General features: G+C 46.6%; 1 protein-coding gene across 1 annotated transcript in view; it reads left to right on the plus strand.

Moving 5' to 3' along the window:
• Positions 1 to 24,575, plus strand: part of pou6f1 (POU class 6 homeobox 1) — a 159,237-nt gene that overhangs the window by 45,777 nt on the left and 88,885 nt on the right. The window contains exons 4-5 of the mRNA XM_085972615.1: positions 985 to 1,100; positions 15,061 to 15,280. Coding sequence (XP_085828741.1) covers positions 985 to 1,100; positions 15,061 to 15,280 — 336 coding nt within the window. The remainder of the gene's footprint in view (positions 1 to 984; positions 1,101 to 15,060; positions 15,281 to 24,575) is intronic.

Below are 24,575 nucleotides of genomic sequence, written 5' to 3' on the forward strand. Positions count from 1 at the left end.
CAACAGGTGACGTCACAGATTGACATTTCATCTGTCAAGACATGCTGACAGATGAAATATCAGTGTTTCACAGCTGTTTGAAGCTATCAAACACTGACAGTCTGACTTCTAACCTGAGTCCTTCTACGCAGACTCAGTTAGAACTCTCACCGGCACTGAAAGCTGCAGGCTGTCACTTTTGACAGATCGCAGCCATTCTGCTTTCAGTGCCGGCTGAATGATGGACTCCCGAAGCCTAGAGGAAGAAAGGCTGTTAAGGTAAGTACAGGTAATTTAAACTTCTTTACACACTTTAGACACACCAAACACACTTACCTTTGCACGCATGCACCCATCACTCACCTGAACACCGACATCTCGACCCCTCCAAGTCCTTCAACCCGACGGCCCGCCTGCTCTAACCTGGCGTGGCTTGGAGCCGTCGGGAATCCCACACGACATCCCTCAAAATAGGGATTAGGCTAAAAACTGCCTGTTAACTACCTGTTAACAGGCAGTTAATTGGCACTAATCCCTTCCCGCCTCGGGTCGGCGGGTCCCAGTGCGGGGTGGGTACCCGCCTCCTCTGAAACTTACGTGGAGGCCAGTTTTGGGCGGGATGGTGTCGGAACCCCCGAATTCGGCATTTTTGCCCCCCCGCACGCCTAAAAGCCCGCCTCACGGCACACTGAAAGTCTAGGCCAAAGTGTTCACCTTCCAAGGGTTTCCCTGCAACTAATATAAAAATTACTGATCTATAGTTTCCAGCTGTTCAGTCATTAAGTCTGTAGTTTCTAGATCTTTATCAGATATCTGTGTGTAGTATGGTGGTGCATGAAGAGAAGGCCAAAATTTAGTTTGGAAAGGAGAAGAGATACAAAAATAGCATTGAATAAATTTGATGTGGGGAATCAAAACTACATTCCTCCACTGTGCTGTACTCATGAGTAATATTGTTTCTAAAACCATGTTCATTTTGTAGTTTACCACTGCTGTATATTTCAGAACAAATGGAGGCAACACCACCACCTGACCCAACACCAGTGAATGAAATACAAGCACAACAGCTACATCTTCAAGCACAACAGACTGTGCCGATCTCCGCACCCACAGTGTCTCAGGTAACTCAGTCAGTAAAAATGTGTTCTTTGCACAGATTGGGATTTCATACTCCACAGTATGCCACTGACTGCCACTGGATCTCTGCCACCTATTTAAGGCTTGTGTTTGAAGGTTGTGCAATGAGTGCTTGCATCATCTATGACATACAGGAAGCTCTCGATTTACCGGCACCCAAATAACCGGAAATCTCTGTTAACCGGCAAAATTCAGGAGTAGGTTCAGGTAAGTTTTACTTCATATTAGTGGTTGTTCCTGGATCTGTGGCCGGGTTCCTGCACCTGTTGCTAAGCAACAGGGAAGCCTGGATTTGTTGCTGTGTACGGAGCTCTCGTACCTTTTACTATACCTCTTTGCAATCCGGACTTTTTGATAAACCGGCACCAGGCCAGTCCCGTTGGTGCCGGATAAAAAAGAGTTTCCTGTATTAAAAATGGTGAGTGGTCTCCGGACACTAAAGGTACTGCACCAGTAGGTGATGCTATAAACAGAACAAAGTAACACCACGTGCTGAATTGAAAAGTGTGGCACCACCTAACATTATGTGACAGTACAAACGGCACTCTGAATAAATCAAAAGTATCCACCCCAGAAAGGAATCAGCATCTGCATTATCAAAGAAAGATCAAATGAAGCAGCTAGTATATTTAATCCAAAAAGATGATTGTAATACATTAAGCATTTAAATGTAAAGAAAAATATTTTAAAAATAGGTTTGCACGAATTGTGCTCGCCTGAAGGAATGCAGTCCATGGAGAACAAAAATCTAGAGAAGTGAAGCAGATGGGAAAGGCAGTGAAGCATGGAAAGGAACAAGGGCCTGATGGAAAATACAGAACAACAATAACAACTTGCATTTGTATAGTGCCTTTAACATAGATAAACATTCCAAGGTGCTTCACAGAGGCACAATCAAACAAAAAGGGATGCCGAGCCAAAGAATAAGATATTGCGAGTGGTGACTAAAAGCTTGGTTAAAGAAATGGATTTTGAGGAGGGTCTTAATGGAGGGGAGGGTGATGGAGGGGTTTAGGGAGAGAATTCCAGAACGTGGGGCCTAGACAGCTGAGGGCAGGCCACCAATGGTGGGTTGGGGGGGTCAGGGAATGCACAAAATGCCAGAGTCAGAGGAAAGAAGAGTTTGGGGTAACGCTGTAGGCTGGGGGAGGTTACAGAGATAACGTGAAAAGCAGTGGATATCCAATAAGGAAATGAGCTGATTGCCAGTAGAATCGTATCGGAAGAAATCTCAAAACTAATGTAAACAGACGAAAGCACTGAGGCCAAGCAACAGCACCAGTTTGTTGAGTGATAGAATGACTGTCCACACTCCGATGAGCGAGTGTTGGGCTCCTTCAATTGCACGAAATTTCAGTTCGCCCCCCCCGGCTGGCAAAATTTCAACCTCCTCCTCCACCATCGAGCATATATCAAGACACCTCCAAATACAAAGTGAAGAAGAAACAGAAACGCAGCCACCCTCAAAAATTCTTGGAGGACGACGACTGGAAGACAGAAAGTCCAAGTAGTCGGAGAGTATCGACAATTACTGAAGCACCAGTGAAAGTCCCAACATCGGCAAAGTAAAATGGAAAATGAACCCAAAAGCTTCCTCCTCCCATCTGATAAGCAAGTATCCCCACATCCCCTTTAGACCTAGACTGCCCTCAACCCCTCAGTAAGTCATGCGTTGCATTTATTTTCTCCCCCACACCTCCGTGCTGGCACAAATTCCCAGTTGTTCACCACTGGGTTCACCTCACCCCCCTCCAATCCCCTTTTCCACCCCCCCCAACCCCGGCTAGCAAATTTTCCATTCCAACCCACCCGGGAATTGTCCCAGTCTCCACCCTATTCTGTGGGAGCACCTCCATCGGGGCATCCGTGGACAGTCCACCTGACACATCAACCACCTTGAATTGCGACTGACAAGCTTGACTGTGGAGAATTTCCAGACCTTAATACAGGGTAAATTAGTTTGAAAATGGATGGACAGTACTGCAGTAGTTCACTATGTCAGCAAGCAGGGAGGAACTTACTAACAATCCCTCTGCCAGGATGCAGTCCAGCTGGTCCACTAGTGCTTCAATTTTGAGGTAATACTCTCAGTTCAGCATTTAGCTGGGATACACACAACCAAACGCTTGGAATTGTCTCACAATTCACCCTCACAAATGGAAGATCCACTTGGAGGTAGTTCAAAAAAAAATTAAGATTTGAGGGTGCCTGCACTTGTTTGCATCTTTGGATAACAAAAACAACTTGCATTTATATAGTGCCTTTAACATAGTAAAACGTCCCAAGGCGCTTCACAGGAGCGTTATTGAACAAAATTTGACACCGAGCCACATAAGGAGATATTAGGACAGATGACCAAAAGCTTGGTCAAAGAGGTAGATTTTAAGCAGCGTCTTAAAGGAGGAGAGAGAGGTCAAGAGGCAGAGAGGTTTAGGGAGGGAATTCCAGAGCTTGGGGCCCAGGCAGCTGAAGGCACGGCCGCCAATGGTGGAGCGATGGAAATCAGGGATGCATAAGAAGTCAGAATTGGAGGAGTGCAGAGATCTCGGAGGGTTGTAGGGCTGGAGTAAGTTAGAGATAGGGAGGGGTGAGGGGATTTGAAAACAAGGATGAGAATGTTAAAATTGAGATGTTGCTGGACCGGTAGGTCAGCGAGCACTGGGGTGAACGAGACTCAGTGCGAGTTAGGACACGGGCAGCCGAGTTTTGGATGAGCTCGAGTTTCTGTAGGGTGGAAGATGGGAGGTTGGCCAGGAGCACGTTGGAATAGTCAAGTCTAGAGGTAACATATAGGCATGGAGGAGGGTTTCAGCTGCAGGTGAGCTGAGGCAGGAGTGGAGTCGGCCGATGTCACAGAGGTGAAAGTTAGACGGTCTTGGTGATGGAGCAGCTATGTGGTCAGAAGTTCATGTAGAGGTCAAATCCAACACCATTATCAGTACTTATGCCTAAGGACAGAGATAGTTTCAGCTTGGAGGCTGGATGATCTTTTCAGTATAACAACAGAAAATGCTGGAAAAACCCAGCAGGCCAGACAACCTCCGTGGAGAGAGAAATAGAGTCAACGTTTCAGGTCGAAACCCTTTGTCAAGACTCTTCAGTATATGTTTCCTCCATTTTCTCCGATACCATAAGCAAAAGAACAGATACAAGCAGAAGGAGTGAAATTTATCTTGATGACAACATATTTGCCTCATAAATCATGTTTTTCGGGCTTCCTGGCAATGAGCCTTGCAGAAGAGGTCTCTCACAGTTGTGGGGAGGGGTCAAATATTAATCTAAACCCAGAAGTATTCTGGTTGACTGCTTGGCTGTTGAAAGGAGTTGACTGTTAGAGCACTTCAGTGGTCGATACTTTGGTTAGTTCACAGAGGATGCCCAATAATAGGGCTTATAACATAATGTGGAGAAAGTTTGTGAAGTGGTGTTCTACAAAGTCTCGTGATGTTTTTCAATTCTGGAGTATCTCCAACATTTGTTCAAAAAATCCTGAACTGTGACAACAACTTTGATCATTTTTCCCACAAAGGATTTGGAAATAGTTACTTTAATATTGGGGTTTTAAAGCAAAATGTACTCGCACAAGTTTAGAAAAAAAGGCACCGAGATGAAAAGTATGCTAATTGAGGTTATTTTTCCCAAAGACTGTAAACAGTAAGTCAGACTCTGGACACAATCCAGAGAAGACCCTGTAAGTGTAGGGGGTCCTCCGGCATTCAACACCATGGAGCTTCTGAGGAATATGCACGACTCCCACAAGCCAGCCACCAAAAGAGTTGATATCTCAGGTTATAAAAGGGAGTGCTGTGATGTGACAAAAAAACAAAAAGCAGAAACTGACCTTCCCTGCCAGGCGGGCAAGACCACGGATGGTGGGCCACAACATACCCACAATTAATTAGTTTCAATTGCCATCATGATTGGGAGCTAAATATTCCGGCTATAGGATCTTTAGAAAGGACAGGAGGGGAAGTAGCAATGTTGATAAAAGACACAGTTACAGCAGTAGGAAGAAAGGCTTTCAGTAAGGGTGATCGGGCATTGGAAACACTATGGGTAGAACAAAGGAACAGCAAGTGGTGCAAGATTCTGGTGGGAGTTGTCTGTAGGCCTCCTGACAGTAGTGGGGAGGATGTATCAATACAGAGATCAGGGAAATGTGTAGCAGAAACAATGTGCTTATAATGGGAGATTTTAATTTTCACATAGACTAGGAGAAGCAGAACAGCTCAAGTAGTAAGGGCAATGGATTTCTCGAATGTATTCGGGACAGTTTTCTAGAACAATATGGCCGGAATTTTTACCTTCGAGACGGGTTGCGTGGGTGCGGGCCGCGTAGCAGGTCGGGAGCTCGAGACGGGTTGCGTGGGTGCGGGCCACGTAGCAGGTCGGGAGCTCGAGACGGGTTGCGTGGGTGCGGGCCGCGTAGCAGGTCGGGAGCCCGAAAACGTGAACAGCGCATTCACCACTGCAACTTTTATTTAATGGCCCCTGTTAAACTGGTCATGCGCATTTCCCGGCCCTATTAAATGGTGCGGGTGTGATGACGTCATCGATGACTATTTTCCAGCGGGGATATTTAAAGCAGCCTTGGCCACATCGCATTTGAAGGTTGATGTAGGAGTGTGGAGGGAGTATTGTAAAGGATTGAGTTATTGCTGTAAGTTATAAAAATTAGTTCCCAAAGACAGAGGGCTGTACCCCGCTTTTCCGATGATTCCCTACATATTCTTGTGGAGGGAGCCAGAGCACGCAGGGAGGTCCTCTTCCCTGCTGATGGGCGGAAGAGACCTCCCCAAGAGACCAAAAGGACATGGCTTGAAATTGCTGAGGAGGTCAGCAGCAGCGATGTCGTCAGGAGGACATGGGTACAGTGCAGGAAGAGATTCAATGATCTGATGAGGTCAGGAAAGGTGAGTGCAAAACCACACTCGCCTTCATCCTGATGTGCCTGTTACCACATCCCCATCACTCTGCCTTCCCAAGCCTACTCCTGCACATCATTACTCACACCAACATACCTTGCACGTCCACCCATCCCTCTCTCTCTATGTACATACTCACATACCCATCTGACTAAGCACCCCTCACACTCACCCTCATCCTAATGCAATCATAGCAAGTAACACCACAGAAAGAGGCCATTTGGCATTGGCACCCCACTTCCTCATAGTCACCCTCTACAGATGTAACCCACACAATCCTTACACACATGCCATCACTCTCACTCAAACTTCTCTTCTTTCCATCCTTGCAGGAGAAAAGAGCCCAGAACATCCGGGAGAGACAGAACCGGAGGTGGCCCTCCAGTCATCAGTACTTTGCCTCCAGCAGAGGAGGGGGCCCTGGAGGTTTCCAGAATTGGAGAGCTGCTGGCGGTGGGAGATGGAGAGATGGGGACCTTTCAGCAACCCGGTGCCAGAATTACATCTCATACAGCCACATGGCATACAGCAGTCACTCATATGGGGACTGATGTCAGCAGCCAGTGATTGTTCCTCATGAGAATAATGGTATTGTTGCCCATTCTTAATGCAACAGTTCTAAATCATCTCTTTACTCTCCCACAGGTCCTTCAAGAGTCCCCCGCCCCCCCCCCCCAAACTATGCAGCTGGGGGAGGAAGACGAATCCTCAGAGGAAGCTGCAGCCTCTGAGGGTCCACCGTCACCACACCCAAGCCCACCCAGCACCAGCACAGATACGCACAACTCGGTGGGTCCTATGCATGATAGAGTAGTGTTGTCAGCTGGTGTCTCACACATCAGTGAGCAAGAGCAGATGGTGATGACGGGGACAACAGTGGAGACTCCTCGCCGGAGGGCACAGGACGCCCCAAGCTCTGCTCAGCTGCATGCAGACGCTGAGCCTTGGGGGCCATCCAGAAAGGGGGTGATCTTGGAGGGGCAGCAACAATTGCCGGAGGCTCTGGCAGCTTTTGCAGCTGCGATGTCTGCAAATGTGCAAAGAATGGAGGAGTCCATCTCCAACATGAGCACCACCATGTCACAGGCGATGGCGACTGTAGGCTCTTCCATGGAAAGGATGGCCACCTGCATGGAGCAGCTAATGCGCCACTCACATGAACACATGCTAGCTATGGAGAACAGATGGCAGGCGCTCATGGACCTCATGTCTAGGAGGGATCTGAACGTAGACTTGGGCCTTCATGGCCCCACTGCTGTGCAGCAAGCTGCTCTCCAGCTCCTTGCTAGCAAGGATGTGCGGGTGGCCCATGAGAGGGATGATGGTGAGAGGGGACATGGAAGTGGGGGCTCTTCTCAAAGCGCTCCCACTTCTCCCCCATTGCCACCCCTCAGTCAGAGCCCCACATGCTGCCTCGGAGCCCGATGGCCGAATCTGCCCCTGCACAGTTGCAGGAGGAGCAGTCGTTAGTGGGGCCCTCACGGGCTCCAAAACCCAGCGGAGGTCCGCCAAAAGTGTCTTAAGCAGTCACAGCAGGGAAGTGAGCAGCTTGCCTCTACCTCTGCTGAAGCCACAGGGGTTGCACCTCGGCGAAGCACACAGAAAAGAAAAAAGCCACAATCCTGAATGCACATGGGTGTATAAAGAAGTGTTATTGTTCCGTTACTGTTATCACACATATAAATGTATTTATTTTCACCACTTTCCGGTCATGCCCATTTTTGTCTGCTACCTTGGAAGTGGCTTTGTGAGTTAGAGTGAATGGTGAGACATTACATAACCTCGAGCAATGGGGGGGGGGGGGGGCGGTTGTGTGAAAGCAATGGCTTGGTCATTGTAGGGATGCTTTATGATGGTGTTGGGGGGTAGGGGGAACTTGGCACAGCTTGTGGCAGCCATATGGGTGCATTGCAGGAAGTTAAGTAAATCTGGCCATGATGCGGCTATCCCTGGCCTCCTGGGCAGCAATGTGCTCCGCTGCTGGTGCCATCTGGACCTCCGGTTCCTCTTGCTCCTCCTCGTCTTCCAGCTGTTGTTCCCCCTCCTCCTCCTCCTCTGAAGAGGCTCTGGGATGTGCGCCTTGCTCCTCATGCAGCTCTAATCCTTGCTGCTGCGCTGTGTAGTGCAGCGCGCAGCATACAACGATGATTCTGGAGACCCTGGCTGGTGCGTACTAAAGGGCTGCTCCAGATCTGTCAAGGCACCTGAAGTGCATCTTCAGCATGCCGATTGCTTGCTCTATGACCCATCTGGTGGACACGTGGCTGCCATTATAGCGCTCCTCAGCATCATTGCTTGGCCTCCTCAGGGGTGTCATGAGCCACGTCTTCAGTGGATAGCCCTTGTCTCCAAGCAGCCAGCTGATAAGTCTGTTTGGCAGTGCGAAGAGCTGAGGGAGGGTGGACTGGCGCAGCATGAAAGAGTCATGACAGCTGCCAGGGAATTTGGCGCACACATGCATGATGATCTTCCTATGGTTGCAGACCAGCTGCACATTGAAGGAGTGGAAGCGGTTCACAAACACTCCTGGGTGATGATGGGGTGCCCTGATGGCCACATGTGTGCAGTCAATGACGCCCTGCACCTGTTGGAAGCCAGCCAGAGCCGCAAAGCTGAGCACCCGCTCAGTAATACTGGCTTCATTAGTGCCAAAGTTCACATAATTGGCTGACTTGTGAAACATGGCATCGGTCACCTGGATGATGCATCTGTGGGCGGCTGACTGCGAGATTCTGCAAATGTCTGCTGCAGATCCCTGGAAGGAGCCTGAGGCGAAGAAGTTGAGGGCGGTGCTGACTTTGACAGCCACTGTCAAGGAGTATCCACCAGGACCTCTGGGCTGCAGGTCTTGTTCCAGCAAGTTACAAATGTCGGTGACGACGTGGCGCCATAGCCTGAGCCTCCTGAAGCACTGCTGCTCAGTCATGTTGAGGAAGCTCATCCTCTGCCTGTATACCCTATGTTATGGGTATCTCCTCCGGCGCAGTGCAGCCCTGCGCTGATGCCCTCTCTCCTGTGGAGCATCAGGTCGTTGAAGAGAAGGTTGGTGGTGTAGTTGCTGGTGTGCCTGCTGGTGCTGGGGCTCATCTTGGTCCGATTCTGAGGACCAAGGTGAGACAATATAAACAGCACCCATGCTGATGTAATAGATGGCAGGTCAAGTAGAGATCAGAGGACTAATCTGTCAATGTTGTGATACTGACCAGCAATGTTCTGAGAGTGGCTTCCGAGGTTACAGGAAAGACCTGCAAACTCTAGACACCTAAATCTGTGCACAAAATGGAGTTAGCAAGAGCCTTTCCCTTAGGCAAGTAATGAGGTGTAATGTGGGAGTATTTATGTGGATTTCCATGCTCCATTAATGACCTCACACAATGGCCACTGCGCTTCTGCCTCATGTTGGACAGACGAGGTTCCCGAGCTGCGTGATTCCCGTGGTCATCCAGTAAAAATCAAAAGCTCTGGTTCAAAACCCTGTTAAGGGCCTCACAACAAGCACTTAACGACTTCAATTAGGTCACCCGTCTCTGCAGTTCGGGTCTGTGGCGTGTTAGGAAAAGCGCACAAGTTAAATGCGCGAGGCGGCGGGTTCCCGACGCGCTCGCAATTTCTACTGCTGACCCGCCCCCAAACCCGCACGCCCGGCAGCGGGAATACTCCAGCCTATGTTTTAGAACTGACAGGTAAGGTCACACTTGATTTTAGTGATGAGTAACAAAACAGAATTAATTAGCAATCTGCTCAGATTAGAAAGAAAGAAAGACTTGCATTTATATAGCGCCTTTCACGACCACCGGATGTCCCAACGCGCTTTACAGCCAATGAAGTACTTTTTGAAGTGTAGTCAGTGAGGGAACATCTTGGGAATAGTGACCATAATATGATTGAATTTAATATAAGATTTGAGAGGGAAGTGAGAGTCACAAACCAAGGTTTTAAATTTAAGTAAGGCAAACTTTGAAGGGATGTGAAATAAATTGACCACAGTAAACTGGGCTGAACTGTTTGACGTAAGAAAACTACTAGGCACTTGGTCTAAGCGTTAAACAAAGCTTTAATCAACTGTTTTACAACATGGAGGTCTAGTTGTGTCCTTCACTAGTTCCTGTTAAGAATGTCCTGCGCAAGCTGGGCCCGTGCCCGGGTATTTATACTCTCCCTGGACAGCGCCACCCGTAGGCTGCTCAGTATTATTTCGTAAGTCTTTCTTTCATGAATGACTGATTCATGTCACTGTTAATGGGTAAATCTAGAGACAAACAATGGGAAGTATTCAAAGTAGTATTTGGTATGATACAAATCCAGTACATATCCCTAAAAGGGAAAAGTTCCACTCGTGTAGTTAAGTAACCATGGTTAACAAATGAGGTAAGAGACAATATCAAGCTAAAAGAAAAGGCTTACGCAAATGCAACAAAAAGTAGTAATTCAGCGGACTGTGAAAGCTATATAAAGCAACAAAGCGATAAAAGAAAGTAGTAAGTGGTGAAAAAAAGTAATATAAAAAAAACTTACAAGGTTACAGCACAAGTCTTTAGAACTATATTAAGAGAAATAAAGTGGCAATGGGGAATGTCGGCCCATTAAAGATGGATACAGGTGAGACTATAATGGACAGTAAGGACTTGTTAAGTGAGTACTTTGTGTCTGTTTTTACAGTGGAGTAAGAGGACACAATGCCAGCAATACATGGGAACCTTAAAAATGTCAAGGGAGGAACTTAGTAGATTTAATATAAGTAAAACAAATGGTAATAGAGAAAGTAATGGGACTTAAGACAGACACATTTCCAGGACCTGATGGTTTCCACCCCAGGGTATTAAAATAAATAGGTGAGGATATTGCAGATGTGTTAGTCGTAATTTTCCCCCAAAGCACTCTAGATTCAGGAATTATGCCTTTGGGTTGGAAAATTGCAAATGTCACTCCATTATTTAAGAAAGGCGGGAGGGAGAAACCAGGTAACTACAGACCTGTCAGTTTAACATCAGTTGTGGGGTAGTTACTGAAATGTATCATAGACTGAGTGACTGAGCACTTGGACAAATATCAGTTGATCAAAGAAAGTCAGTATGGATTTGTGAAGGGTAGGTGTTCCCCAAGGATCTGTACTTGGGCCTCGGCTATTCACCATATATATTAATGAAGAAATGGATGAAGGATTAGAGTTGTATATCAAAGTTTGTAGATGACATAAAGAGGCACAGTAAGTTGTGTAGATGGGAGCAGGAAGCTACAAAGGGGTGTAGACAGGCTAAGCGATTGGGCAAAACTATGGCAGATGTAGTTCGATGTGGGGAAGTGTGAGGTCATCCACTTTAGATCCAAGAAAGACAAATCAAAATATTTTCTAAATGGTGAGAGACTAGGAACTGTGGAGAACTGTGACACATAGTTGGCATTGTAGGTAGTGTAGATGAAATCATAACATTACAAAGGGGGGGGGGGTGGGTGCGTCCAGGTACATAAATCATTAAAATGTCATGAACAGGTACAGAAAATAATCAAAAAGGCTAATGGAATGTTGGCCTTCATATCTAGAGGACTAGAATACAAGGGGGTAGAAGTTATGCTGCAGCTGTACAAAGCCCTGGTTAGACCACACCTGGAGCACTGGGAGCAGTTCTGGGCACCACACCTTAGGAAGGATATATTGGCCTTGGAGGAATGCAGCGTAGGTTTACCAGAATGCCACCCGGACTCAAAGGGTTAAGTTATGTGGAGAGATTACACAAATTAGGGTTGTATTCCCTAGAATTTTGAAGGTTAAGGGATGATCTGATCGAACTTTTCAAGATATTAAGGAGAACTGATAGGGTAGAGAGAGAGAAACTATTTCTGCTGGTTGGGGATTCTAGGACTGGGGGCAGAGTCTAAAAATTAGAGCCAGACCTTTCAGGAGTGAAATTAGGAAACACTTCTACACACACACGGTGGTAGAAGTTTGGAACTCTCTTCCGCAAACAGCAATTAGTGCTGGATCAATTGTTAATTTTAAATCTGGGATTGATAGATTTTTTGTTAACCAAAGGTATTAAGGGATATGGGCCAAAGGCGGGAATATGGAGTTAGGTCACAGATCAGCCATGATATTGAATGGCGGAACAGGCTCGAGGGGCTGAATGGCCTCCTCCTGTTCCTATGTTCCTAGAAGTAATGGGATTTAGGTGCCCATGTACATAAATCACTGAAACGTACTGCACAGATAGGGCTAATGGAATGTTGGCCTTTATCTCAGGGGGTTGGAATCCAAAGAGGAGGAAGTTCCTTAGAGCCTTGGCCAGACTCCATCTGGAGATTTACATTTAGTTTTGGGCACCGGACCTCAGGAAGGATATATTGGCCTTGGAGAGCGTACAGTGCAGATTCACCAGAATTACACCAGGGGTTAAAGGGTTGAATTATAAGAACCGGTTGCATAAACTTGGTTTGTATTCACTTGTGTTTAGAAGATTGAGGGTGATGTAATCAAGATATTTAAAATGATAAAGGACATCAATAGGGTATATGCAGAGAAACGATTTCCTCTGATGGGGGAATCCATAACAAGAGGGCACAATCTTAAAATTAAGAGCTAGGCCATTCAGGAATGAAATCAGGAAGCACTTTTTCCACACAAAGGGTAGTGGAAATGTGGAATTCTCTTCTATCCCACAGCCCCCCCACCCCACCCCAAAAGGCTGTGGATGCTGGGTCAATTTAATATTTTCAAAACTGAGCTAGATAGATTTCTATTGGGTAAAGGTATCTTCTTCTTCTTAGGCAGTCCCTCAGAACCGAGGATGACTTGCTTCCACATTAAAAATGAGTTCTCAGGTGACTGATGAGTCCAATGCGGGACCTACAGTCTCTGTCACAGGTGGGGCAGACGGTGGTTGAAGGGGCGGGTGGGTGGGGTGCTTGGGTTGACGTGCGCTCCTTGCGCTGCCTGCGCTTGGCTTCCGCTTGCTCCCGGCGAAGAGACTCGAGGTGTTCGGCGCCTTCCTGGATGTTTCTCCTCCACTTTGTGCGGTTTTGGGCCAGGGATTCCCAGGTGTCGGTGGGGATGTTACACTTTTTCAAGGAGGCTTTGAGGGTGTCCTTGAAGCGTTTCCTCTGCCCACCTGGGGCTCTCTTGCCGTGCCGGAGCTCCGAGTAGAGTGCTTGTTTTGGGAGTCTCGTATCGGGTATCAGGCATGCGGACATGCGGACAATGTGACCCGTCCATCGGAGCTGATTGAGCGTGGTCAGAGCTTCGATGCTGGGGATGTTGGCCTGAGCAAGAACACTGACGTTGGTGCGCCTATCCTGCCAATGGATTTGCAGGATCTTGTGGAGGCAGCGTTGGTGGTACAGGTACCTCTCCAGTGCTTTGAGGTGCCTGCTGTACATGGTCCATGTCTGTGAGGCATACAGCAGGGCAGGTATCACTGCTGCCCTGTAGACCATGAGCTTAGTGCCGGGTTTGAGGTCCTGGTCTTCAAACACTCTCTTCCTCAGGCGACCGAAAGCTGCACTGGCACACTGAAGGCGGTGTTGGACTTCGTCGTCGACGTCTGCCCTTGTTGACAGTAGGCTCCCAAGGTATGGAAAGTGGTCCACGTTGTCCAAGGCCTTGTCGTGGATTTTGATAATCGGGGGGCAGCACTGTGTGGCGGGGGCAGGTTGGTAGAGGGCCTTTGTCTTACGGATGTTTAGTGTAAGGTATCAAGGGATATGGAACAACAGACAACAGTAGCTTTTACAAAATGGCAAAATATAGTGAAGTTAGTTCAAATTTACTCAAAGAATTCTGTAAATTAAGTTTTCTTTGGTGGGCAATGTGAAACAAAGCATTGGAGTACTGCAGTGTGCCGTAGAATGATGAAACATGAGTTTTCATTCATGATTGCCTGGTGAGCTCCCATTTTCAGCTGTGATGTTATAGGGAAGTATTGGGCAAAGGCCAGGCACTAAACCGAAGAAAAATCAGTGGGAATCATTCTTAAATCATAGAATCATAGAATAGTACAGCACAGAAGGAGGCCATTCGGCCCATCGAGTCTGCGCCGGCTCTTTCGAAGAGCAATCCAGTCAGTCCCACTGCCCCGCTCTTTCCCCATGTTCTTGAAATGTTTTCTCCTTCAAGTATTTATCCAGTTCCCTTTTGAAGGCTACTATTGAATCTGCCCTAGCAGGCAGTGCATTCCAAATCCTAACCACTTGTAGCGTAAAGAAGTTTTTCCTCATGTCGCCTATTGTTTTTTTTGCCAATCACCTTAAATCTGTGCCCTCTGGTTATCGACCCTTCAGCCATTGGAAACACTTTCTCTTTATTTACTCTATCTGAACCCTTCATGATTTTAAACACTTCTATCAAATCTTCTCTTAGCCTTTTCTGCTCTAAGGAGAACAACCTCAGCTTCTCCAGTCTATCCACATCACTGTAATCCCTCATCTCTCGAACCATTCTAGTAATCCCTCATCCCTGGAACGATTAGCCAGTTTAGAGCAGTATAGGCAGAGTTTGAAGGTCACTTGTCCAGTCTTTTGGTTGAGGATGGTAAATGACCTGGGAAATGCAGAGAGGGGAGGAACAAAGTGCCATATGAAAAGCGATTGGGGGGGACTTTTCATTTCCTTTGCTTGAGAAGGTTCTGTATGAAAGCGAGACTGTTCCTAAATTAGGAGGCGAGAAATTTGGAGGAAGTCAGCCTGCAGTGCTCTCAGACTGTCGAGCTCAGTAACTTATCCAAGTTTGCAACACTTGATTTTTTTTTTAAAAAAGCAACAGAAGTAAACAAAGGAGCTAATTGTAATGGGATACATGGCCTCGCTGCCCAACTCTCAAAGCACAGCTAGATGCCTTTCTTGTTACCAGGTTTGGCTGGAACACTGAATGTGGTCGATTGAGACAGAAGCAGTTTGTTAAGACAAATCAAGGAAACAACACTGGCTTCCACTATTCATATAGTAGCAGAGCAAAGTTTAAATTAAAAAAAAAAAAATCAAGGTGCAGGTATATGTGATCTACTAATCCTTGAAATGTTTCTTTCTGCAGATCTTGACTTCAGAAAACCTGGCGACAATGGTAATGGCTTCAGCAGGGAGTGTCTCATTGAACCAGCCTCTTCTCATCCCGTTTAACATGGCCGGTCAAGTAACTGCACAACAGGGACTTGTGTTGACTATTCCCACAGCAACTCTTGCTTCTCTCCCGGGACTCACTTCTGCCACTGGTGCAGGAGGCATCCTTAAGCTCCCTCTGGCAAACTTGCAGGGTAGGTCACACATCATTTACTGTACCCACAGAATTCTATAAAAGTTGTTGTACAAGCTCTTTTGTAAAGTAAGTGCATCTTGTTTGGTATACATTGCATGCGTCAAGTGCCTGTTCTGATTATGCCCAAGAATGTACATCTTTAGTTATTAAAATATGTCTGTAGTCACAGAATATAAGGGGAGATTTTCCTGTATCAGTGCCGTGCAGCTGAGGTGTCCAGCACCTGAGAGAAAGCAGCTGGCCATGTTTGTTCTCCCTTGGGCCATTTGCATAGCCCAGGGAAACTTGGCTGGGCTGTGCACCTAAAATTTGGGCTGAAAATCCCAACGTAGCAGAGGGACCTGAGTGCTTCACTTCATCCTTGGTGATTGTTACTAAAGCTTTGCCACTTTCTTGACTACTTTTCAAACCCTGCAGTTCCTCTGGTCCATGGGGGCCCAAGGGTAGGTGATTGCGGCAATTTTCTTCAGGTGCCTTGACAATGAAGCGCCAACAAGTGCAGGAAATGGAAAATGAGGCAAGAGTCTGGGAACGCCCCTCCTGCCTTATTAAATGAGGTTTGCTGGGCCTGCGCCTAGTACAGGCCACGAGGGAGGTGTCCAGGAAATCCTAGAAATCCAAGACCTGGGGCTGGATTTTAAGGAGGAGGGCAGGTTGGGGGCGGGAGAGGGGGCGGTGGGGGGGGGTGGTTGCTGAAGCGGTCAGGAAACTGACCGGGTTTCCCTGATTCGCATGCGAGGCCTTGGTTTCCCGTCCACAGCCAGCCAGATTGAGAGGAGTGAGGGAGGGTAGAGCGGATCGGGGTGGTGAAGGGAAGATCGTGGCCGGCCTCAGCATCTTCGGGGAGGGGGCGTGGTGGTGTTCGGAGGCCTCTTGAGGGGGTCTCCGTTCGTGGGTGGGGGGGCGGGCAGGGACCCTGGATACAGGAGGTAGGTGTAAAGGCACTTACCTCCTGGATCCAGCAGTTCCTGCCTTGCTGTAACTGCTGGGTTTTACAAAGTGTGTAAAACCCATCCACATGTAGTTAAAAACAAAATGCAGGTTAAAAAAGAGGCTTCGAGCCTCATTATAATATTTAAATTGACGGCCCACCTCCTGGGAGCGGGTTGGCTGCCCACCCCCGGTCCTGCCTCCATTAAAACCAGAAGTGGGCAGGTTGGACGCGGGTTCAGGTTGGGAATCCCATTTTTAACAATTTAACGACCCCCATGCTTCCAACCCATCTGTTTTTTAGGTTAAAATTCCCCTCCCCCCCCGATGTTACAGGTCTCTGCCACTTTTTATTCTTCCCTTTGCCTAGGGAATGCTGATTTCCCAAGTGCAAGGCAGAGGCGGATCTCCCCATCAAGTCTGGCATGAGAAAAGAGCTTTTGGCTCAGCAAGCCTACTCGATCCCCACTCCATGGGTGATCATTGTATTGTAATTCCAAGGCTCCTTGCGAGTGCAGCTCCCTGCTGGGAGTGCAGGATCATGACATTATTTCCGTAAGGCTCAAATCCTGGTTGGCAAAACCAATTTGCATAAAATGTGTAGGTTTTCCATTGGCTGTATTGACCAGTTTGGCTGGATACCTATCATGCCCGGCAGGGTTACTTAGCACTAAATAGCCGATAAGTCAGCTGCTCAGCCTCTCTTATTAACAGCAGATATTAAACGTGCTGATGCTATCAGCTGATTTTAGTGTCTTTGCTGTTTCTGGTACATTCATTTAGTTCCAAGCAGGCGCTCTTTGAGTGGGACACTGCTCAGCACTAACTGGTCATTTAGACAGCTGAGCAGAATATTAAAATCAGCTGATCATAAAAGTACTGATGTTAAGAGGAAGAGATGAGCAGTTGATGAATCAGCTGTTTAAAAGTGCCCAACAACACTGAGCAACGTGGAGATTCAATTATAAGGATCAGTTGGTTCTCGTGATCATTTAGGCCACTGGCCAAATGAATCACTATAACTAGATTCTACTGTGTTATAATTTCAATAGACCACTACATAAGGTGTGAAACTCCTCGCTGGCTGGTTCTTTACTGTACTAAATAAAGTGCAATTGGTGGGCACACCTAATTCTGCTAGAGCAAAACCTTGAATCTCTGGGCAAAATGATACTTTCTATTTTTTTTTTTAACAAGGCTACATTTGCTTTCAGTTTACTCATGTAAGGTCATCTTGACAATAAGTCTAATATAAAACAATCTAATTTAGTAGTTTTTTTTTCACAACCGGTTCCATGAAAAAACTCTCACCTTGTAACTAAGGGTACTGATTCTGCTAAACCTAAAAAGATTCTCTTTTTCATTTATTTCTACTACGCTTTCCCTTCTGTTCTTCACTCACTCAACTCACTCACTCACTCTACTTCCTTCCCTTCTGTCTTTATCATCTTTTCCCTTCTGTGTTTTTATCCTTCTTTCTAACCCCTTATCCCCTCTCTTGCCGTTTTTCTGGTTTACTCCTTTTCTAGTTAATTCTCTTGTTTTTCTGCTTCTCTTTCTCTCCCCTGCTTCTCTTGCTCACTCCAGTTTCTCTCTCTGCTTTTGTTCTCTCTCCTGGTTCTCATTCTCTCTCTCCCCTTTTTCTCTCTGTCTCACTTTCTAACTCAGAAATTACAGAATGAGTTGGACAAAATATGTAAGTGAGCAGAACAATGGCAGATGAAATTACAGACAAATGTAAAGCACTGCACATACGAAGGAACAATGGGCGACACACGTACTCCATGAATGGTACTGAATAAGTTAAGAATGAAGCTGAAAGAGACGTAGGATGCTCAACATTTACCAACCAGAGCAGAAATCAATCAAGCCAATAAAATGCTGAACAGCCGAAACAGTAGAATACAAATCGCAGTTCGTCGTGATCAAAGTGTATGGGGCTCTGGTCAGATCACACCTTGAGTACTGTGTCCAGTTCTGGTCCCCAAGACACAAACGAGACATTCCAATGTTGGGGGCACTGCAAAAAAGAGCCACGAAGCTGATTCCTAGAGTTAAAGGTCTGAGTTATGAGGAGAAACGAGACCAGCTTTTCAGCCTTGAAAGGAAAGAAAGAAAGACTTGCATTTCTATAGTGCCTTTCACAACCACCGGACGTCCCAAAGTGCTTTACAGCCAATTAAGTATTTTTTGAAGTGTAATCACTGTTGTAATGTAGGAATGAGGTGCCTGAGAAGTGATCTTCTGGAGGCATGTAAGATAGTAAACAGTATGTGATGTAAGAAAAAGGAGACTTACCATCAAGTAACTTTAAAGTAAGCTTTAAGTAACTTATAAACACACTATATACACGAGAGGTCTTTACCATGCCTCTGGTAGAAGCCTCTTACAATACTGAACAGACCAGTATTTATACCAGTCCAACAGGAAGTGACATATGACAGGAAGTGAGGTATGTACACAGTTCATAGTTCACAGGAAGTGATGACATAACTTCCCGGAAGTTATCATTTTTATCACATTCTTCCCTCCTGCAGGATTAGGAGGCTGTGGTCTACCTTTTGGTCCGCAGCCGCCGAACAAGGAAGAGTCGCACCCGTTTGGATTCCCGTCGTAGAGGGTCGCTGGTCCGCTTACATGCGGTTGGCCATTGGTCAGAGTCTGTGTGGCCTGGATTGCCCTGCGAAGGGTCGGGGAGATCATGGCTTAGAGTACGAGCCCCAATAGGTTCAAAGTCGGACTGCCTCTGTTCAGAGGGAGGTGCAGAGCTGGTCTGTGGCGGATCAGTACTTTCATGCGCGGTACTGGGAGGGTCGCAACCTTGAGCACGGGGTTCTACCGGCACCAAGCTAGTTGGTGTCCGATCAGGATCCTGGAGAGGGGTACCCGATAGGTCCCAAGAGTTTCCTGGTGAAATGCCATCACCCGATGTCCCACTAGGTCCTGGTGGGCAGGGAGCCAGATCCCGTAATGATACGGTAGATTCTCGGCCGTCGGAATATCGTATGTTTGCATAGGTGGGGTTGGCATCGGTTAGTTCGACCTCGTCTACAAGAGGGTCATTTTTAGACGTCCGAACGTATCTTCGGAGTAATACAGGTCCAGGAGTAGTTAGCCATGACGGGAGTGATGTCCCATGAGATGAGCGACGCTGGAATCCAAAGAACCGCTCATGAGGTGTAGTATTTGTGGCTGTAGAAAGCAGGGACCGTATAGAGTGCAATGCATCCGGAAGCACTGTTTCCCATTGCTGGTCTGGTAGGCCCCGAGATCTTAAAGCGAGACGTACGGAATTCCAGATGATACCGTTATACCTCTCTACCTGCCCATTTCCGATGGGATGGTATGGTGTTGTTTTGCTTGTAGCAATTCCCCGTTCTGAGAGGTAGTCCTTGAGTTCCCTTGACATAAAGGATGGACCCCGATCTGAGTGAATATAAGCCGGCATGCCACAGAGAGAAAATACCTGCTCAAGGCAGCAGATTACTGTGGACGCCAGCATATTGGAGCAGGGGAAGGCAAACGGAAAACGTGAATATTCGTCGATCATGGTGAGCAAATATGTGTTCCGAGTTGAAGAGGGCACTGGGCCCTTAAAATCGATGCTAAGTCGTTGCATCGGTTGGGTTGCATGTATGAGTATACCATCTGAGGGGCGGAAGAACTGAGGTTTTAATTCCGCACAAAGCCGGCATTCTGAGCATATTTTCTTTACATCTCCAGTGGAAAAAGGGAGATTCCGTGATCGTACGAAATGTAGCATGCGCGTAACGCCAGGATGACACAAACCATTGTGGACATCCATGAGAGTGGAGGATGACATAGTGGAGCAGAATGCCCGTGTGAGGGTGTCCGGGGCCACATTCTCCTTGCCAGGCCGATAGAGAATGGTATAACCAAAAGAGGCCAGTTCCATCCTCCAAAGTTGTATTTTATTATTCTTAATTTTGGTTCGTTTTCGATTATCGAGCATGAAGGCGACTGATCGTTGGTCCGTGATCAATGTAAAGTGCTGGCGAGCTAGAAAATGGTTCCACTTCCGTACTGCCTCTATGATGGCTGTGGCTTCTTTCTCAACCGGAGGATAATGTAGCTCGGCACCTTGTAAGGTCCTGGACATAAATGCTACAGGACGACCTTCCTGATTCAGAGTAGCCGAGATCGCCACCTCCGAGGCATCACATTCAACCACGAAAGGGAGATTCTCATCGATGGAGTGAAGAGCTGCTTTTCTCCAACTGTTTTTTGAGAAGGTTAAAGGCTGCAACAGCCGCTGTTCCCAGTGGAAATGATCTAGCATGCAGCAAGGGTTGGATTTTGTCCGAAAAATGAGGAATCCATTTAGCGTAGTATGCAAACAGACCGAGAGCCCGACGTAAAGAAGCCGGATTCTTAGGTGACGGGAGCTCTTGGAGCGGGCGAAGTCTTTCTGGGTCTGGCTTAATGATACCATTGCCTACGCAGTAGCCAAGGATGTTGATGGTCGGTTGCGACTCAACAGATTTGGATTCATTCAGGGTCAAATTACGGCGATGGAGGGCATCCCGAAATTTTTGGAGGTTGGAGTCGTGTTCCTGTTGATCGTGACCTGCAATGGTAATGTTATCAAGATAGGGAAAAGTGTCCCTTAGGTTTTCCTGCTTAACCAGGCCATCCATTGCCCGTTGAAAGACAGCCACTCCATTAGTAACCCCGAATGGGAGGCGACGAAATTGGTACAGCCGTCCATTAGCCTCAAAGGCTGTGTACTGCTTATCTGAGACCTTCAAGGGTAACTGATGATAGGCACTTTTTAAATCGTAAGTTGAGAACACTTTGTATTCGGCCAGTTTATTAACCATATCATCAATGCGTGGCAATGGGTAGGCGTCCAAGTCGGTATATTGATTGATGGTTTGCGAATAATCGATGCATAGTCGCTGTTTGTGAGGTTTTAGAGGGTTCTTGACAACGACGACTTGAGCCCGCCAGGGCGACGAACATGGTTCAATGATATCCTCTGCTAGAAGTCGAGAGATTTCAGCCGCAATAAAAGATTGGTCTTCCTGATTAAAGCGCCGCGATTTCGTTATTATCGGTTTGCATTGAGGCGGAATACTGGCAAATAATGAGGGTTCATCAAGTGAAGCTGCTGATAATGCACAAAATGGTAATTTAGACGGTATATTAGAAATAGTAAGTCCGGGTTTGGATCCACCAAACTCAATGGTGAGTTTCTTATGCTGTTTTTGGAAGTCCAGCCCTAAGAGGAGATCACTACATAAGTCCTTGAGCACCGAAAGTCGGGTGGAGGGATACATACGACCATGAAGTGTCATATCAACAACACAAAAGCCGGAGATTCTGGTATTAAGTGATGACTGGGCCATCGCAATTGCCTGGTCCGATGGGAAGACATGTAGTTTCAATTTCGCAACAATCTGTTCCTTAATGAAACTATCAGTACTTCCTGAGTCAATTAAGGCATCTAAGGTATGCCCTTTAATTGAAATTTTTGTGGCTGCATGAGACAGGTTCTGTGGGCAAGCAGCTGTAATTGGTGTCGTTGCACAGAGAGTGGCTAAAACTCTCGGTGTGCTTCTTCGGGAGAGAGCTCAAGAGGAAGCTTGATAGTCCTAGCTGGAGCATCTTGATAGGCCCTAATTGGGGCAGTTCGGTAGGCCTTAGCTGGATTGGCCCTCGTAGAGGCCCTTGATAGGCAAACTTTAGCAAAGTGTCCTTTTTTCCCGCAATAACTGCAGATTGCATTGCGAGCAGGGCAGGTTTTCCTAGGGTGAAAAGCATCTCCACAAAAGAAGCATTCCTTCCTAGATTGCCAAGAGGCTGCTAAAGTGGGGTCGTCCTCCTCTTCATCAGAATTATCAGAATTAGATTCCCCCATGATAGGGTTCACCTGAGACCGCTTGAATTGTCTGGTTGCAGCTACAGCAGCAGATCGAGATCTGGGCAGCTGATAGAGGTCTGCATTTCTCTTTGCCAAATCCAGTGAACAAGCTAGGTCAAAAGCTTTTTGTAGCTCAAGTGTTTTACTTTCTAGTAGACGCTGGCGTATAAATGGAGAGGCAATCCCGCAGATGAAAGCATCACGAATCATTTCTTGGCGGTACAGCTCAGCTGAGGCTGCCTGAAAGTTACAATCTACGCTGAGCCTGCGAAGTTCTTGCAGGAATTCGTCAATTGATTCCCCTGGCCCTTGTCGGGCTGTGGCCAGTAGATGTCTAGCATAGACCTCATTTGGGGTCTTCGCATACAGTTTCTTAAGTGCCCGAATCACCTCTTCGTAATTATCCCAGTCATCAACATATTCGAACACTTTTGGGGTCACATAATTGACAAGTATCTTCAATTTAGCAGGAGCATCCGCTTTACATTCATCCAGAAAATTCTCAAAAGTACGATACCAATGCTTCCATACCCTGCCAGCTGCTGGTGTATTCGGGTCCAAGTCCAGACGAATAGGTCTAAGGATTTTCTCCATGATGGGTGGTTCCCTGGATCCTTAACTTCCGAGTTTGTCTGAAGGTCTAGTATTTGTCAGTGTAAATATAAGTTACTTAAATTGATGTAAGAAAAAGGAGACTTACCATCAAGTAACTTTAAAGTAAGCTTTAAGTAACTTATAAACACACTATATACACGAGAGGTCTTTACCATGCCTCTGGTAGAAGCCTCTTACAATACTGAACAGACCAGTATTTATACCAGTCCAACAGGAAGTGACATATGACAGGAAGTGAGGTATGTACACAGTTCATAGTTCACAGGAAGTGATGACATAACTTCCCGGAAGTTATCATTTTTATCACAGTATGGAAAAGGTAAATCTGGAAAATAAAATTGCGCCAGTAGGACAGGTTCATACTAGTAAAAGGTAACATTTTAGGAGTGATAGTAGGAAGTTCTTTTTCAAACAAAGAGTGATCAATACACAGAATAGACTCCTGGATATAGAGTAGTGGAGACAACAACCATAGAATCATTTTAAGAACCAATTGGATGCTGCATTGCAGGAGCTTTAGAATCTTTCTGGATGGATGAACTAAGATGGGCCGAATAGCTTTCCTCATCCGTAATTATCTTGTGAACCTTTCATCTTTGCCACAGGCAATACCTTTTATCAGAGGCATCCAGAGAAAAGCCTGCTCAAGAAGAGTTTGGCAACCTCTGATGGTCAGAGCATCAGCTCCTTTATACTACAGTGCTGCCTCTGAAAGTGCGCTTGTCATTGGAGGCAACCCTGTAGTATAACTTCCATTTTGTGAGATATACATGCTATACTGAAATATAGTTGGTTTATTTATGCATTTATATTCATTGACATAACTTGATAAAACAGTGTATTGTATACCTCCTTATTTTTACACATATGATGTTGTAGACTGTTATGTACTATAAAAATATTTATTAGCCCCGCCTCTGTCTAGGCACACAGCCTCCTGTCTAGAACCTTGCTTCAACCCTTGTCCAATTTTCGACTTGACAACCAGTTAGCTCTCCTGCTTGCCTGCTCCAAGTGCTTACCAGCTAGGCAGCTCAGCGCCCACCTTGAGTGCTTCCTAGCCCACCTGCAAACTCACCCACCCTGCTCAAGTACTTCCCAGCCAGTCTGGTCAGAGTGCACCTCAACCCACTCCAAGTGCTTCCTGGTCAGAAGGAAAGTGAAAAATTGAAGTGAAGGAGGAGATTGAAAGAAAGCAAGAAGCAGCGCCTCGATTTCAAAATTCTCATCCTTGTTTTCAAATCCCTCCATGGCCTCGCCCCTTCCTATCTCCGTAATCTCCTTCAGCCCCACAACCCCCCTCCCTCCCTGAGATATCTGTGCTCCTCTAATTCTGCCCTCTTGAGCATCCCTGATTATAATCACTCCACCATTGGTGGCCGTGCCTTCTGTTGTCTAGGCCCGAAGCTCTGGAATTCCCTCCCTAAACCTCTCTGCCTCGCTACCGCTCTCCCCTTTAAGACGCTCCTTAAAACCTACCTCTTTGACCAAGCTTTTGGTCACCTGCTCTAATTTATCCTTAAGTGGGTCGGTGTCAAATTTGTTGTCTTAAAATACTCCTGTGCAGCTCTTTGGGCCGCTTTACTACGTTAAAGGCGCTATATAAATACAAGTTGTTGTTGTTGAAGGAGAGTGAATGAAAGCAAGGGGTGAAGGAGATTGAAAATTGCTGGAAGTGAAGGAGGGGAGCAAATGAGAACCAGAAGTGAAAAAGAACAAAATAAAATGAGAAGTGGAGAAGAGTGAAATGGAGGAAGCCGAGGAAAAGAGTAAAGGCGAACAAGAGGTAATGGAAGAGAGTGAAAGAGACAAAATCAAGGAGGAGAGTGAAAGAGAGTGATAAGTGAAGGAGAACAGAAGAGAG

This window comes from Somniosus microcephalus, chromosome 33 (genome assembly GCF_052327205.1).
Source record: "Somniosus microcephalus isolate GS21.2 chromosome 33, FLI_Smic_1.0, whole genome shotgun sequence".
Classification (NCBI taxonomy): Eukaryota; Metazoa; Chordata; class Chondrichthyes; order Squaliformes; family Somniosidae; genus Somniosus; species Somniosus microcephalus.